At 45.6% G+C, this 16,783-nt stretch overlaps 1 protein-coding gene and 1 long non-coding RNA gene across 3 annotated transcripts; one reads left to right on the top strand and one right to left on the bottom strand.

Moving 5' to 3' along the window:
- Positions 1-875: 875 nt before the first annotated feature.
- Positions 876-14,734, bottom strand: MAP1LC3B (microtubule associated protein 1 light chain 3 beta). Of its 2 annotated transcripts, none has more exons than XM_077891084.1 (4): positions 14,550-14,734; positions 6,332-6,387; positions 3,278-3,384; positions 876-2,664 (listed from the first exon to the last, which is right to left on the bottom strand). In XM_077891084.1, exons 1-4 carry the CDS (start codon positions 14,587-14,589, stop codon positions 2,490-2,492), a joined length of 378 nt encoding a protein of 125 aa, XP_077747210.1. In that variant the 5' UTR covers positions 14,590-14,734; the 3' UTR covers positions 876-2,489. The 2 variants fall into 2 exon arrangements, with proteins under 2 accessions (XP_077747210.1, XP_077747209.1); XM_077891083.1 differs by lacking the exon at positions 14,550-14,734 and adding an exon at positions 13,341-13,517.
- On the top strand, positions 14,462-15,807 carry LOC144310313 (uncharacterized). Its single transcript, XR_013376038.1, has 2 exons — positions 14,462-14,729; positions 15,182-15,807. It is a non-coding gene; the product is annotated as an uncharacterized LOC144310313 (long non-coding RNA).
- Positions 15,808-16,783: the final 976 nt, after the last annotated feature.

The raw sequence follows: 16,783 nt of genomic DNA, 5'->3' as shown, positions 1-16,783 counted from the left end.
TCAAGATTGGCACAAATAGGTATCTGTGAACCATCTTTGGAACATTTCTAAACACGTGATACACGTAGCATGAACATGGCCTGGCATTTAAAGCTCTGTCTTCTCTCTGGGTTGGGGATGGTGGCAGCCTAATGAGCACAAGCTCACCCAGGACTGTGGTGTTCTCATGAGCAGTGCCGGACACCAGAGGGAGAATCCTGGTGCCTTTTTCCCAACTGAGGTCCCCAGGGCCGCTTGGTCTTGTCAGGCTTGTGGCTACCCATAGGAGAATGCTCATGTACACACAGTTCCAGCCACTAGGGCTCCTGTCAGGAGACAAACTGCAGCCAGCCCCTCTGAAGATTTGGGGGGGGGGGGAACGACACACACCGAGCAACAAACATGGGGAAGCAGAACATTTTGTCATCTTGCTTCCTGCCTGGATTCTTCCACAGACATTTTAAGTGCCTGCTTCAATGCGAAATGGGTTGAGTTTTTCAAATGAGTAATGCTGGCCACTACTTGGCTCATGTGTGTACTGGATCTTTCCCTGATGCAGCAAGAAGTACCCAAAACCACATAATGCCTCCTTGACCACTCACCTAGTCTTACTAGCGTCTGTTTTACTTTCACTTAAAGGGGCAAGTTTTCAAGTGTTCCCACAAAACACCCAGGTCCCACATCCACCCATTACTTTGTGCCCTTTTAGTTCTCAGGAAAATTTACTTGTGCGAAGACGACCAGATGGCAGAACCTTGACCAAGGCGAGGAAGGTGCCTGGGATGAGGCAGAGACCTTCAGAGGCCCTCCCCCCACTGCTGCCACCGCCTGGCTTGGGACAGTACAGTGTACAGCACTGCCAAGCACCAAGTACTCATCCATTAAATTGAGCTTGATGACAGTTTTTAGTTGTGCCTTTATTCACCTTAGTTCATTAAAAATGTACTTGGTTTAGAGATCCTAGTGACCACCCAGTAATGTGGGATAAAAGTCACCCCTCTCCACATGGTACTTTTGTTTTTTTAAAAAAGCAGAATTTCTTCTAGGAATCTTATTGATCATACAGTAGTTACAAGAATGTCAGATATAATGATGTATACAATCTAAACAAGACAAGCTGATTAAGAATTTACATAATGTAAAAATACACATATTAAAAGTTAGCCATGTGGACAGATGCATGCAGCGGAAAGAGTAGTTGGAAGGTCGGGGATCAAGTGCCCATATGCAGTACTATTGCTTCCCACCCCAACCTCCGTTAATAAGTAACCTCCACTAACAAGTATAGGTATTCCACACACATCTAAAATACACAAAGGTAAATTGTGACCTGCTACAGTACAGTCTAAAGTTATGTGTGATCTTTCTGTGCTACTGCCACAAAAAAGTAAATAGTGAACCCCATGCAGGTAGTAGAAAGCATTGGTTATTCTAGTTAAACTTGGAAAAATTTTAAACTTCTGACATTAATATCTGTCAAGAGTGTTAGGTCTCCTTTTGCTATTGTTTTCTTCACAACTGACATGCAGTCAGAGTGGAGAAACTTTGATGGTTGTTTGACCTACAGTACAACTGAAATACTCTTTAAAAATGTAACTTTTTAATAACAGAGTCACACACTTAACATAAAACATGGATCTCTACAGCTTTAGGCCAAAGGGTAGAGGGAGTGCATCTGAATTGTAATGCTTTAGTTTCCATGTTCTGTAGTTTCTAGCACTGTCGTAAGGAATGAAACTGATAGAACAGCTTGTTTCTTTCCCAAAGCAGACAGCAGTTTGACTTCTTAGAGGATAAACAAATCAGAAATGTCACACTTTCTTTCTCTGGGCCCTTTGAGAAACTAGACAAAAATTTTAAATTATTCAAGCGTCTTGTTGAGCAGTGGTGCTTTTCTTTATTGTCTAGAGAAGCAGCAAACAAGACCTCCCTAGCACTGTGAGAGTGCTGACTCAGGGTACACTTACACCAGAACCAGGAACCTTTCTTACTCCCATTTTCCCTGCTTTTTGCCAACCATTATGGCAAATGTGGGGGGTGGGAGTTATGCTTGACAACTTAGGCTTAAAGATCCTCTTACAGAGATTTCTCCCATTGAGTAGAAACCCTTTTTCTACAAAAAGTTGGCTGGTTCAGTGAACCTAGAAAAGACTTAATGTCTCTCTGAATGCTTAAATTGCAAGTTCCTAATAGATAAAGAGCGTTAAAATAACGTGAAGGTCTATTTTATTGGCAACTTACAATGCAAAGTATTTTATTTTTAAATGCCTAAATTTGAAAACAAAACAGCCTAGGTTAAATAATATAGTTTTCCAAAGCTGAATGTGCTCATTTGGAGCTCAGTTTTTCTGCTTGCAGTACAAAACAACTTCCTAAAACTCCTAGGCAGAAACACTACTGTTTTGATGATCTGTGATTAGATGAACTGATCAATCTCAGTTGGTAATATCCCTTTTTTTCTCCTTGGTAAGGGTTTAAAAAAATTCTAGAAGAGATGCATCTTTCTAGTCTTACACAAACAATTTCATTCCAAATGTCTCCTGAGAGGCATATACCATATACAGGAATCCATCTTCATCCTTCTCACTTTCATACACTTCAGAAATCGGTGTGGACACACTCACCATGCTGTGTCCATTCACTAACAGGAAGAAGGCTTGATTAGCATTGAGCTGTAAGCGCCTCCTATTGAAAGAAAACAATGTGAAGAGATGCCAACCAACACATTAATATGCAGGGGACATGTAAAAATATCACCCACCCCCACTGATCTAAAAGTATAACGCTTTTGTAAATGCTGCTTCTGGCAATGTGTATGCCTACTGATGATGACTCATACAACTTCCCATAAAGCATAGGACATTTCCTATGATTACATTCATGAATGACATTAGCGGTAATCCTGGTAGATTATTCTTACTATATTCCTGAGGCTGGTCTTAGACTAGTATGCTCTCTGAATAGCTGTCTAAAGAGAGGAATAGTTCAAAATATAATTTACAGACTACTTATTACCATTTAAAAGACTCCATTGTCTTTTACTAATTTTACCATACAAACTTGTACAATTTTCTGATTAGAGAAAACATCTATGCTAGATGTTATGATTAAAGAATCAATCAATCAATCAATAAAAGAATCAGAGGATAGGAGATCCAGCAGGTAAATCAGAAAGGAAGGAACATTTTTAAGGTTTTGTTACGCTTGCAAAAATGTTAATCAGAACTAAAGATTTATCTAAGTCTGATACAGAAAGAGAAGTTACCCAAAGAAATTTTTTAAAAAGGTGATTAAATACCTAATGATCTTAATGAGCTCACTCATGTTGACATGATCAGGTACGAGGAATTTGGTTTTGTCCAAAACAGGAAGTTGCTTCTCACCCTTGTACCGTTCTATTATCACCTAGAAAAGTAACCAAGAAAGATTTTAATAACCATTAACAGTGAAGAAGAGTTGAAATACTTCCTATGTTATAACTAGGACATACCAAAATGGGGTTTGAAATAGAGCACATGTGTTGGTTTCCCCACAGATCTCCTATTAAGAGTGATCATTTATTAGCTTAGACTTATCCCATACAGAATCTAGTACACAAGACAAAGTGACTGCCTCCAAGGGGGTGAGCAGGGTGGTGAAAGTAGTTTTTTTGTTGAAGATACACTCATTAGTCAGAAAAATAAAAGCAGAGGCTAGGTACCAGCTTATAGTGTAAAGCTCTGAATCTATGTCAATTGCAATACCATTTCCTCTGAAATGTGTTAGATCTTAATTATGGTAATACACTGAAATTTTTTTTTCATGCTAAACTGGTTTCTCTACTTGACATGGAAAAAGTCCACGAAAAGACAATGTCAGCTAGTTCTGGAGACAAATTTAATGCAGAAAGACTTGAAGATTGTTTTATTTTGACAATATACTCCTGGTAGTTCAGTAATGAGTTTTAAGAGCTAAGAAACTTGCACTATGCAGGACACAAAAACAGTTCATAGTTCCACATCATGTATGGAAATAGATCTATTAGCCCCTTGCCATACTTCCTTTCCATAGAAGAAAAACAATTTTCCCCTAGTTCTAAGCCATTGCAAAAGCTTGCCACACAGGATTTACTGGGCCTCCCTGTCACCTTCTGAGTACCAGATACTCTTCTCTAGGCAAAGCAACTCCACCCTGCCACAACAATAGTAAGCTGAGACAGTAATGGCAATATTTTCATAATATGTCTCTAGAAAAGGGGAAGATACTTGTCTGTACGTTGTTCTACTATATGGGGCCACATAAGGTTCTGCGTAAAGCCAAATCAAACTGCTATTCCCTTCCTTGATAAGATCAAGGACATTTATCCATAGTGTGTGTTTAGAACATGGCATTCACAAGGGAGAATCAATAGACAGACTACTTTTGCCTGGTTTTGACTAACAACAGAGATCAGAGGCAATACAGAAATCTTAAATTCCTGGTCCAGGACGAGGCAGAAAGCAGTAAGAATGAGAAGAAAATCTCCCATCAATAAGGAGGACATAGCAGCAGCTTGGGGATGCAGACAGCATGGCCTTGGGCACCTCCTGCTCTCAGGTGCCCCTGACTCCCCAGTGCTGGTATTCCCTGAAAGCAATCCACTACAAATTACTGGTTGACTTTTCAGTTATTTCCTCTTTTTCCTGTACTATTCTCATTTGGGAAAGACAACACGTAAGTCATGAGTAAGGCATTTAGCTACACCTGAAAAGTGCCTTCCTGAGTGTTGCATTTAGACAGCAGTGCTATGGACAGAAGTGCAGGAGAAAAGCTGTTCTTGGGAAGTGGAGAGCAAGCAAGCTGCCTGTGCCTTCTCAGTCCATCCATCCTATTCCCATCAAGAAGTGCCTGTGAGAGTATTTCTCAAACTTATTCAGGGGTTACCAGCACATATGAGAAAGTACAAGTTTTCTGCAAAAACCCTTGGAACTACTAGCAGAAAAGAGGACTGCTAATGTACACAGATATTCATGTTTCAAAAGGAGGCTGCAGAACAAATCCTGGCAGACGGCTCAACTATTCATTTCTAACAGCTAGCACCAAAAAGTAAAGAAAACCTTAAAATTAAGAGAATTCTCTAGGCCATATGTTGACCTCAAATATAAGGAAAGACTAAAATTTTTAATAGTCCAAGGAAAAGAGACTATCTTCTACTGTAGAATCCTACAGTTGGAAACTGCTGGGCAGACCCATCTTCTCTTTTCTGTGTACCTTACAGACCCAACCCCCTGGACCTTTTTTCTCCTTTGACCTTAGTTTAGTCTGAGATGGCAGCTCAGAAAGCCAAGAATGAAAACTTCTACCAAATTTTTAACAGTGGAGTCTCTTTCTAAGTGGTCCGTAGCATTCATAGGAGGTAACAACCATGTATGCAAAACTAGGCAAATCTTTCCAACTACTACATGGAATGGGATTCTCTTCCCATTTTACAGATAAGGATGTGGCAAGTCCCTTTCAGAACTTTAGTAACTAGCTCAACATCACTTAGTAACCTTAAGCCTAAGGCTTGAACTCAGCCTCTACCTGAAACCACAAGTTCCTCTTAACCACATTTCTCTACAACTGGTACCTCAGCAGAAAACTTTTTAGGGTCTGCCAGCAAAGGATTTGAGGTAGAGGGTGTTACTGCCTGGGCACAGCAAAAAGCATCTGAAGTACCTACATATGACAAGAAAGCAGTGTCTCCTCTAACTCTTGTAAAGAAGCCAAATACAACAGACTTCTCTGGGGCATCAAAAGATGGCCTAGAATGTACAGTTACATTTAAATCCTGAGAGCTACTGGGAGGCTGGGTGGCTTAGTGGTTGAGTGTCTGCTTTGGCTCAGAGAGTGATCCCAGGATTGAGTCCCACATTGGGCTCCCCAGAGGGAGCCTGCTTCTCCCTCTGCCTATGTCTCTGCCTCTCTGTCTCTCATGAATAAATGAATAAAATCTTTAAAAAAAAATCTTAAGAGCTACTGATCTTCCTACTGCAGGATTCCTTCAACAGAGTGGATATTTCCTTCCATTGATAAAATGCTAACAGTTCTAGCCCCTCTATCCTTTCCCCCAAAATAGATTTGACTTGTGAAGTATGTAACATTAAGGCAGAAAACTCATTCAGGAGGAAACAGAATGTGATTAGATGCAAGAACTGTATATTAAGATATCTCAATTCTAGGTCGTGAAATTGACACTGGAGATTACTTTCTGAGGACCTCTGTAGAAACACCTGTCACACAGTTACACATAGCAGCACTGTATTAAAATACGTAAGCAGTGCTCTCTTCTGTATACATTAATAATGTTATTAATATTAATAATAATAAAACACAGGTGCTGGAGACTACCTACTGGGATTTTGGTAGGATGCTGCTCTCGGATAAGTCGGACATCTTCTACTCTTTGTTCTGCAACGAAAGGAAGAGACAGGCATTCATTATTAAGGGCCAAAATGTAGCTTCTTTCCTGCACTTTTACTGGTGGTTTCCATATTTAAATTCACCTATCCCTAGCTTTGGCAGAGCAGAGCAGTAAGGACATCTTCCCGAGAACTGAGAGGAACCACACAGTGGCACTTCATATCTGGCACAAGTTGATATATAAGGCCAAATGCAACTTCCATGTAAACCAACATGTAATTACATGGCTCTAGCAGGTGTCACAACATATGACCAAGAGTGCAGAATTCCTAGTTTCAAGAATTTGAGACCCCAGGCTTGCAGTCAAATATAATCAGCAGATTACCTGCATGGCATTACCAATCTTTTCTCCAAGGACTCCCACTATGTGTCAATTTTCCAAAACTTCAGTTGATACAGGAATCTGTTAAACTATAGGCAATCAAACTATATAGAAATCAAACTATATAGAAAATCACAATGTGATTTTCTCTTATTACTTCCTGCTTTTCAATGACACATTGGTTAAGAGAAAATGCCCAAAAGAATGCCCTATTTGACTTTCAGTTTTTCTCAATGCCCACCACTGCCCAACATCACTAGACAAAATTTTAAAGCACTAAGTCTACTGTTGAATACTTTTTTTTGAGAGTATCTCTATTCTCTCCCTTAATATAATCATACATGAATAATCAATGTCATGGACTTCCTGAGAAGTCCTGGTGGCTTCAGAAAAAAAAAGATGCAGGGACACCTGGGTGTCTCAGTGGCTGAGTGTCTGCTTTTCGCTCAGGGCATAATCCCGGGGTCCGGAGATCAAGTCCTGCATCAGGCTCCCTTCAGGGAGCCTGATTCTCCCTCTATGTCTCCGCCTCTCTGTTGTCTCTCATAAATAAATAAAATTTTTAAAAAGATGCTTTGATCTACATATATTCTACCATTGCCAATTTTTTTGGATTAAAAAAAAACATTTAGTATCATTCTCATAAAAATGACTGAACATTCTCATGTTCAAATACAAACATGTAAGTGCTGGGACACCTGGGTGGCTCAGCGGTTGGGCGTCTGCCTTTGGCTCAGGTCATGATCCTGGTCTGGGATTGAGTCCCACATCGGGCTCCCTGCGAGAAGCTGCTTCTGCCTGTGCCTCTCATGAATGAATAAATAAAATCTTTAAAAAAAAAACAAAAAACAGGGCAGCCTGGGCAGCTCAATGGTTTAGCACCACCTTCAGTCCAGGGCCTGATCCCAGAGACCCGGGATCGAGTCCCAGGTCAGGCTCTCTGCATGGAGCCTGCTTCTCCCTCTGCCTGTATCTCTCATGAATAAATAAATCTTTAAAAAAAAAAAAAAGTAAATTCTATTTTCCCATCCAACATATCTAAATCAGCTTCTAAGATAAAATTACTACATATAAACATATCTGCCATAGACTAAGAAGATGGCAAACATGGGGATTCCTACCAGCGTGCATTCCTATTCAGTATATGAGAATAAAGATTTAGTTACCGTTAGTAAGCATAACCTAGTGGTTCCCAATCTATAATATAGTGATTAATAACAAGAAATATGCAGCTGGTCCTGTCAGAGCTTCCAAAACACTTAGAATTTTCTAAATGATTAAGAGTGGTATTGATAAGGGCTATCTCTTGTTATTCAAACAAACCCCAATCAACCATACAAGTTTATGTTAATGTTGTAACTTTTAGAAAGCTCCTAAGGATGGGGAACTGGTGGCCAGGGGGAAAACAACAGTGATTTGGGGTTTGAAATGTTCAGACCCACCCCAACCACCAGGGAGGGGAAAGAGGCTTGAAGGATGAACTAATCACCAAAGGCCAATGATTTAACCAGTTATGCCCATGTAATGAAATCTCCATCAAAAGGATGGGGCTCAGGGCAGCCCCGGTGGCACAGCGGTTTAGCGCTGCCTGCAGCCCAGGGCGTGATCCTGGAGACCCTGGATCAAGTCCCGCATTGGGTGGATCAAGTCCCGCATTGGGCTCTCTGCATGGAGCCTGCTTCTCCCTCTGCCTGTGTTTCTGCCTGTCTCATAAATAAGTAAAATCTTAAAAATTTTTTTTTTTAAAAAGGATGGGGCTCAGGGATTTCAGGTGCTGGGAGAGTAGCACACACCGAACTCCACAGCAACAGAAGCTCCTGTGCTCAGGACTCTTCCTAACCTTATCCTATGTACTTTTCACCAAGCTGTTCATCTGTATGCTTTAATATCCCTTGTAATAAGCCAATAGTCTAGCAAACAAAAGTTTTCCTGTGAGCTACGCCAGCAATTCAATGAAACATAAGGGGGTCGTTATAAACCTCTGATTTCTAGCCAGTCAGAAGCACAAGTAACAAGCTGCACTTGTAATTAGTGTTCGAAGTGGTGGGTGGGGAGGGGCAATATTGCGGGGCTGAACACTTAAACTGTCATATCTGAGGCTATCACCAGGTGAATTAGAATTGAGTTAAATTTTAGGACAGCTGTCAGTCTGTTGAGCATCTGGCTCTTGATCTCAGGGTCCTGAGTTGAAGCCCCACAATGCGTGTAGAGATTACTCAAAAACAACCCCACACCGTTTAAAAATTGTACAACAGCCAGCTGAATTGCTTGATGTGTGGAAAACCCAAACATGGTCCAAAGTGAAGCAGTTGATTAATAGAATACGGAGAGTAGAGGAAACACAGGATGAATTTTTTTTCACTTGCATCATCCTTTAAATCCTTCTCTGAGGGTGTCACTGATTCCCCTTCGATGCCTCTCTCAGGTCTAAGACCCGTCCCTGTATGTCTGTCCTACCCCAGGAGAAGGTGCTCTACCATCTAGACTTAGCTATCCATCTGCTTCACAGTAAAAATCTCGTGTGTCAGGGAAGATTTCAGAAATTAGAGGAAATCACAATTCACTCTATCAAATGAATTTTTTTTAAAGATTTATTTATTCATGAGAGATAGGCAGAGACACAGAGTGAGAAGCAGGCTCCTCACAAGGAGCCAGATGCGGGACGCAATCCCAGGATCACACCCTGAGTGAAAGGCAGACACTCAACCACTGAGCCACCCAGGTGTCCCATGAATAATTCTTTAATATACCTGGGAATATGCTTCACACTTAAAAGCTTAACCTCAGCCCCGGTGGTGCAGAGGTTTAGCGCCGCCTGCAGGCTGGGGTGTGATCCTGGAGATCTGGGATCTGAGTCCCAGACTGGGCTCCCTGCATGAACCCTGTGTCTTCCTCTGCCTGTGTCTCTGCCCCGAATGAATGAATGAATGAATGAATGAATGAATGAATGAATCTTAAAAAAAAAAAAGAAAAAAAAAAAAGCTTATCCTAACTGGGGTGCCTAAATGGCTCAGTTGGTTAAGAATATGACTCAATTTCTGCTCTGGTCATGATATCAAGCCCCATCTGGGGCTCTTCCCTCAGTGCAAAGTTTGCTTAAGATCCTCTTGCGGCACTTCGGTGGCTAAGTGGTTGAGCATCTGCCTTTGGCTCAGGTCGTGATCCTGGGGACCTGGATTGAGTCCACATCAGGCTCCCCAGAGGGAGCCTGCTTCTCCCTCAGCCTTTCTGAGTGTCTCTCATGAATAAATAAAATCTTTAAAAAAAAAAAAAAAAAAGAACCTCTCTCAAATTAAAAAAGGCAAGCTCATTCTAATAAATCTGAAAGTGGAAACATTCAGAGAGAAGGGGGAGCTTTTTTAATAAAGGAAATAGGTTTGTTCTGGTATGTGGAAAATGAAAAAAAAATAGGCTTTAAATGTAAGGCTTCAAATCAGAAACTATAATTTCAATACTATAGTATCAAGTTTCTTTATCTTGATTTATCCCCAAAATATGCCCCCCTCCAAAGACAAAAAAAATCATTATTTTTATTAAAGGTGGGAAAACAGGTATGAAGACAAGTTACTTCCTTAAGGTAAAAACAAGTAGTACCAAAGTCTCATAGGAATGTCATGAGTGTCTTGGCCAGTTCTATGAACTCAGTGGTGTGCCTGAGTGAGCAAATATGGTATATGCCTCACTCTTTTTGAGTAGACAGTTATTTTCAGAGGATAACAGTATATTTTAACAAAAGCATTACCAACACAGATTAAAGACAGGCGTGAACACTCTTAATCAAGTTTTTTTTAAATTTTTATTTATTTATGATAGTCACACAGAGAGAAAGAGAGAGAGAGGCAGAGACATAGGCAGAGGGAGAAGCAGGCTCCATGCACCGGGACTCCAGGATCACGCCCGGGCCAAAGGCAGACGCTAAACTGCTGCACCACCCAGGGATCCCTAATCAAGTTTTTTTTTAAACACTGTAATGCCCTGTTTATTCACCAAGGGCTCAGCCTTGCGCACAGAAAATGGTTAATAAACGAATTAAAGTTGTAAAATGGAAATACTCTTCCAAATGCATACCAAGATACACTTCCCAGACTCCTTTTCTCCTGTCTCCAAGAACTCATACAAGACCTACAAACATAAAAGCAGAATAGGAATCTAAGACGTTGGGATCCCTGGGTGGCGCAGCGGTTTGGCGCCTGCCTTTGGCCCGGGGCGCGATCCTGGAGACCCGGGATCGAATCCCACGTCGGGCTCCCGGTGCATGGAGCCTGCTTCTCCCTCTGCCTGTGTCTCTGCCTCTCTCTCTCTCTCTGTGTGACTATCATAAAAAAAAAAAAAAAAAAAAAGGGGGGAATCTAAGGCATCTTATTTTTACCAACATATCATTTGCATAGTTGCTTTGAGATTCCCTGCTGCACTTAAAGTAAAACTTTATTTCACTGAGTGAAATGGAAGCATAATAAATATTGCCACTATCTATAAATCATAAATGTAATACCCAATCCATTAATGAGTAACACTGCTTCAGTTCATGGAGTGCTACCTATGTTTTGGTATAAACCATTCTCTACAGTCTACCTATTAAGAATAGATGGAGCTGTTTATTCTAGACCAACATATAAATTTCCCCCAAGACATGCAAACTTTTGGAATATTAATGGACAAGTTTAAACCTGCTCATGACTAAACTGCAGGAGAATAGTGTGATTCCTTGGCAATTCCAGAAGCTGAAGCGAAATCATTACATTTGAGAAGACCAAATCCAGAATTATTTGCTCAAATACAACGCTGGAAGTTCATAAAATTTTTCCACATACCTGCAAAGACACACTATGCTTTTCACTAAGCGCTGGCCCATCTCCTATACCGAGATGATGGCTACCTACTGGAGGCTGGGAAAATACACCGCAGAAAATAAACTGCAAGTCCAGACTCCGCCACTAGGTGGACCATGATCTCACCTCTCTGGGCCCCACCCACTTTCTTCAGTTACAAAAGGTAGAGGGTTGTTTTGGGTGAGCCCCAAGGTCCACTTCCACCCTCTCAATCCTGGCAGAAGATATCAGCAGAGCTATATTCAATTTTGAATTAACCTAAACTCATTCACTTGGAAAGAGAAAGAACTGCTCAAGCTAACTGGGTCTGCTCTTAGTTTCTATGAAGAGGTTCTTTCCTAAAAACTTATTTCCCTCATCACTGTACTACAAATCAGTGAAAACTGTCAGTGCTGGAGCAAGGAAGGGGAGTAGCCATTAACTGATACCTGATCCTCTTCTGCAATGATTATTAAAGAGATCTTTTAACAAGGGGGGGTGTGGAGAGTAAAGGTGAGATAAGGGGCAAGCCCAAAACTGGTATATTTAACATGTACTTACAGGGGAGAGGGGGGAATGGGGCATTCTTGGCTAACCCCTATTTATCCACAGGGCCAAAGATTCCAGGTGAATTCCTTCTAATTCATTAAAATACGTTAATCTCACTTTTCCTACTCTTACCACCTACTCTGAGGTTTTTCTAGAATAATCTAAAAATAAGCAAAAAAAAGAAACTATAAAAGTATAGTTTCAGTCATAAGAAAATAAGCATCTTTCCCACACAGATGTCCGCAGTGAACTTTCATTGTTTAAGTAAGCCCTACATCTAACATGGGACTTGAACTAACGACTCTGAGATCAAGAGTCACACGCTCCATCCACTGAGCCAGCCACGCAACCCCCAGCTAACTTTAAAATGCATAAGTTAAAAAAATAATAATAAAATGCATGAGTTAGTGAGAACCGAAGCCAGATACAAGAGGAAATCTGATTCAGATGCTGTTCTCAGGGCTGCATAAAAGCTAAACAATATTGAGAGTTCACAGAGGTCATTAAAGAGAAAATTTCCAACAAAAATGCACGTCCAAGTCGGCTAACAAACCCTCAAGAGACTGAAACGGTATGCTTGGCAGCTTCTCAGGACCAAGCAATCAAATAATTATCAGTAACGTGATCTATGACACCATGTAGAAGCTGTGTGAACGCTGGGCTCTTTGTGGACTTCAGGCAACTAAACAAAAGGAGTGCACAGTGTTGCTGCCTTAGACCCTAAAGAAGATGACCCTGGGAACTCCCCTGTGCTGCTATAAACACCCCCACCAACACAGTGTGGTGTCCACGCTGCTAGTGCACAACTTTCTTGCTTCAATGGAGCACCAGTCACTGCCTTGTCCTCATTTTTGTGGAGGCGTAAATATTGATGGTTACTTTCAGTTTCACCAAATGCCAGGGAACCCAAGTTAGGTTTCTAAGCCTGATCTGGGAAAAAAAACGGATTTACTGCTGGGGTAAAGTATGAATACAACAAACCAAAAAGAAAAGCCACCGGACCCTAGTTCTGCTGCAAAAAGGATCCAGAGAATTCGCCACACCAGGTCTACACTGGAGGGTGCAGGGATTCGTACAATGCTCCACCCCCAGGGCTCACCAGTGTGCACACTCCTCCTCAGGCAAGGTAGGGACATTTGTAAGCGACCACGTGTGACCAGCGCGACTTACCTGGAGATGATTCACTCGCGTACTAGTGTCATTACTTCAAAGTACCTGTCACCGCCTGGCCTCCTGGCCAGCCTTCCCCAAGGCACCCTTACCTAATCTGCACCTCCAGAGGGACAGACCCCCAGGACTGCAGGGCTGACCCGAGCGCCCAGCAAACAACCGGGCCATGATCGCGGGAGACCAAAAGGTGATTCAGCAGCTCCCTTGCGGCGCCCCCTGGATGGACGGCCGCCCTCGACGGCGACCCGGCCGGGGCCAGGGCGGGGATGGGGGCCTTCGGGGGTCCGACAGAGCTCAGGTCCCGACCCCCTGGGCAGATCGCCGCCGTCTGCCGCAACCCCGCCCAGAGGAGGAAGGGGTGCTCCGTGGGTCCCCCACCCCCACGTTGGCCGCGGCCCAGAGTGGACCGGCGGACGGATGGACGGACAGACGCCCGCGACCCGGCCAAGGGGGGGGGGGGGGTAGGGGGCTCCCCGGGTCCCACCCTGCTTAGGACCCGGGCCCCCAACCCCAGACCCCGACGCCCTCAGCCCTCCTGGGTCCCACCCCGCTCAGGCCCCGAATCCCGATCCCGAGAGGGCGGACGGCCGCCCTCGCCCGCGACCCGGGGCGGGAGGCGGAAGGGGCTCCCCGGGTCCGACCGTGCTCAGGCCCCGGCGTCCCAGCCCCACGTCGGCCCCCGAACCCCGACCCCGAGCGGACGGACGGCCGCCCTCGCCCGCGACCCGGGGTGGAGGGGGGCGGAAGAGGCTCCCCGGGTCCGACCCCGCTCAGGCCACCCCCGCCCCCAAACGCCGTCGGTCCCCGACCCCTCGGCCCCCTCAGCCCCCCCCTCGGCCCCCCCTCAGTCCCTCTCGGCCCCCCTCGGCCCCCTCAGCCCCCCCCTCGGCCCCCCTCGGTCCCCTCAGCCCCCCCCCTCGGCCCCCCCTCGGCCCCCTCAGCCCCCCCCTCGGCCCCCCTCGGTCCCTCTCGGTCCCTCTCGGCCCCCTCAGCCCCCCTCGGCCACCCCAGCTCCCTCGGCCCCCTCAGCTCCCTCGGCCCCCTCAGCCCCCCTCGGCCACCCCAGCCCCCCCTCAGGCCCCCCCTCGGCCCCCCACCCGGCCGCCGCGGACCCCAACGGCCCCGGGTGCCCGCCTCCGCCCCCCCTAGGTCCCACGCCGCGAGCCCCACTTCAGCCCCCGTTCCCCCGCAGCCCGCCGTCGGCCCGTGCCCCGGCCGTCACCGACCCTGGCGGCCCCGGGTCCGCGCCTCAGCCCTTCCGCCGGCCCGCGCCCCCTCCCCCCGCCCGCCGCGGCACCCACCGAAGGTGCGACGCTGCTTGAAGGTCTTCTCCGACGGCATGGCGCGGGAGGCGAGACGGAGGCGGCGAGGCGGAGGGTCCTGGCTGCTACAAGCGGCGGCGGCGGTGGCGGCGGCTGCGGAGGCTCCGACTGTGGCGACAGCGACTTCCCTTGTGTCTCTTCAACCCGCAGCCGCGTCAGGTGACTGGCGCGGCGTCCTGGGGGGGCGGGGCCAAGGCCGGCGGCCGCCGCCGCCATGGTGGGCGTGGCGGAAGCGGGGTTGCGCGCGTGCGCAGCGGAGAACCCGCGATGCGCAGGCGCGCGGGCCGGAGGAAGCGCGCGTCCGGGCGGGGAAGACCCCAGGCGTAAGCCTCTCGAGCCCAAGTCCCGCGTGGCCCAGCGGCTCCCGCGGACCGCGCGTCACTTGTGTGTCGCCTCCGTGAGCCCACGGCCGAGAAAGCTCCGCTCCGGAAGCACATTCCTCCCGTGCTCCCGCCACAGCGCCGCGGGCCTGGGGGCTGCCGGTTGCTCATCCAGATGGGGGGGCGCCTGTCGCTGCTGTGTTTAGGGACCTGCGCCCTTGCGCCCGCGGCGGCCCCCTGCTTACCCCCCGCGGGCTGCCCGCGCCTGAACGTCCTCCTCTGAACGCGCAGGTGCGCTGCACAGATGGAGAGACGCCTGCAGACTGCAGCCGGCTGGTTCACCGTGACCCCCGGGCGTGGACGCGCACCTGGGAGGGCCGCGCGGCCGCCGAATGCCCGACGCGCTGGAACCCGCCCGAGCTCCGGAGCCGTAGCCTTTCTTACATGGTCGTTTGATAGAGTGCTCGGATTGTGCTCTATACCTTATTGTGCAGACATACGAAGCACACTAAAGTATATTCCTCGGTGGGTTTTTTTGTAGCTGGGATTTCTTTACAGAGAAGCCAAACATGTTGCAGCTCCTTGTATAGTTATTTCCCAAGACCCGAACAATGACATTAGCTCTAGTTCTATTCTACTGTTGACTAGACAACGGTGCATTTGTCCACGTGTCACTCTCTGTCAGGTATTTCCCCCTTTTTGTTACAGTTCTTTACCCTGAAAAACCTGAGTTAAACAGCATTTACGCATTCTCTCTGGTTTCCAAAGTTCCAAAGGAAGGCTTCGGACTGCAAGTGTACTTACTATCCTCATTGCTTTGTATTTATTCTGTGAAAATTGGAAAAAAAAAAAAATTCAGTCAGTGTTTATTTCATCTACCTTCTGCCAAACAAAATGATCTGGACTGAAGTCTTAAAGAGAGTGTGGGGGCGTCTGGGTGGTTGCGTCCGTTGGCCTGTAACTGTTGATTTTGGCTCAGATCAGATCCCCTGGTTGTGGAATCCAGTGTCAGGCTCACTGGGGAGTCTGATTGAGATTCTCTGATTCTATCTCTGACTGCCCCTCCTCCATTTCTCTCAAATAAATCAATAAACATTAAAAAAAAAAAGTGTGTACTGTATGCTTTTTTTTTTTTCTGGATTTCTTTTGTATATTAAGTATTGACTGGTGAGCTGCTTTCTTGGCTTAATTGCTATTTTGTAAGAAATGGACTTTTCGTTCTCTTGTTGGACAACTGTTCCAAATGCAAGAGAGGAAGAAAATCAATTATCTGGCCTATGGAGGTTGGGGGAGGGGAAGGAGCGTTTCATATTTCCCCAGTCCCTTAGGCATCCATAAAGCTTTACCAAATTACCCCAGGCCTTGAGTTTACAGCGACGGAGGGACAGGCTTCAAGGGCTGTGCTAGTGATGAGACAAGATCACTCTGTGATTTTCAAGTACTGAGGTTCACATTTACAGTGACTGCTAAAGTCTTCTCCTAACTTTGAATTCCTACTAGCATCTAAAACCACATCTCCCTACATGTTTCTCAGAAAACTGTGGACATGTCAGGGTGTCTCATAAACAAGGGTGTGGGCATGTAAGAGTGTCTCAATCTCCATATAAGAATAGCATATTCATAATATATAAATTATATCTAAAATGTATTAATTCATATTAACATACAGATAAAGAAGTAACTTAGTGCAACATTTGAAAACAAGCATGGGGGGATCCCTGGGTGGCACAGCAGCTGAGCATCTGCCTTCAGCTCAGGGCGTGACTCTGGAGACCCAGGATCCAGTCCCACGTCGGGCTCCCTGCATGGAGCCTGCTTCTCCCTCTGCCTGTGTCTCTGCCTCTCTCTCTCAGGCTGTGTCTCTCATGACTAAATAAATAAAATATTTAAAAA

This window comes from Canis aureus, chromosome 3 (assembly GCF_053574225.1).
Source record: "Canis aureus isolate CA01 chromosome 3, VMU_Caureus_v.1.0, whole genome shotgun sequence".
NCBI lineage: Eukaryota > Metazoa > Chordata > Mammalia > Carnivora > Canidae > Canis > Canis aureus.
The sequence above is the reverse complement of the archived record's forward strand: the minus strand, read 5'-3'. Positions and strand labels throughout refer to the sequence as shown.

Coding starts and splice junctions, on each gene's coding strand:
- MAP1LC3B (XM_077891083.1), bottom strand. CDS start 13,416: ATGGCCCGGTTGTTTGCTGGGCGCTCGGGTCAGCCCTGCAGTCCTGGG. Junction 3,385..6,331: donor AGCATCCTACCAAAATCCCA/GTAGGTAGTCTC, acceptor TTACTTTTCTAG/GTGATAATAGAACGGTACAA. Junction 2,665..3,277: donor GAGCTCATTAAGATCATTAG/GTATTTAATCAC, acceptor TTCTTTCAATAG/GAGGCGCTTACAGCTCAATG.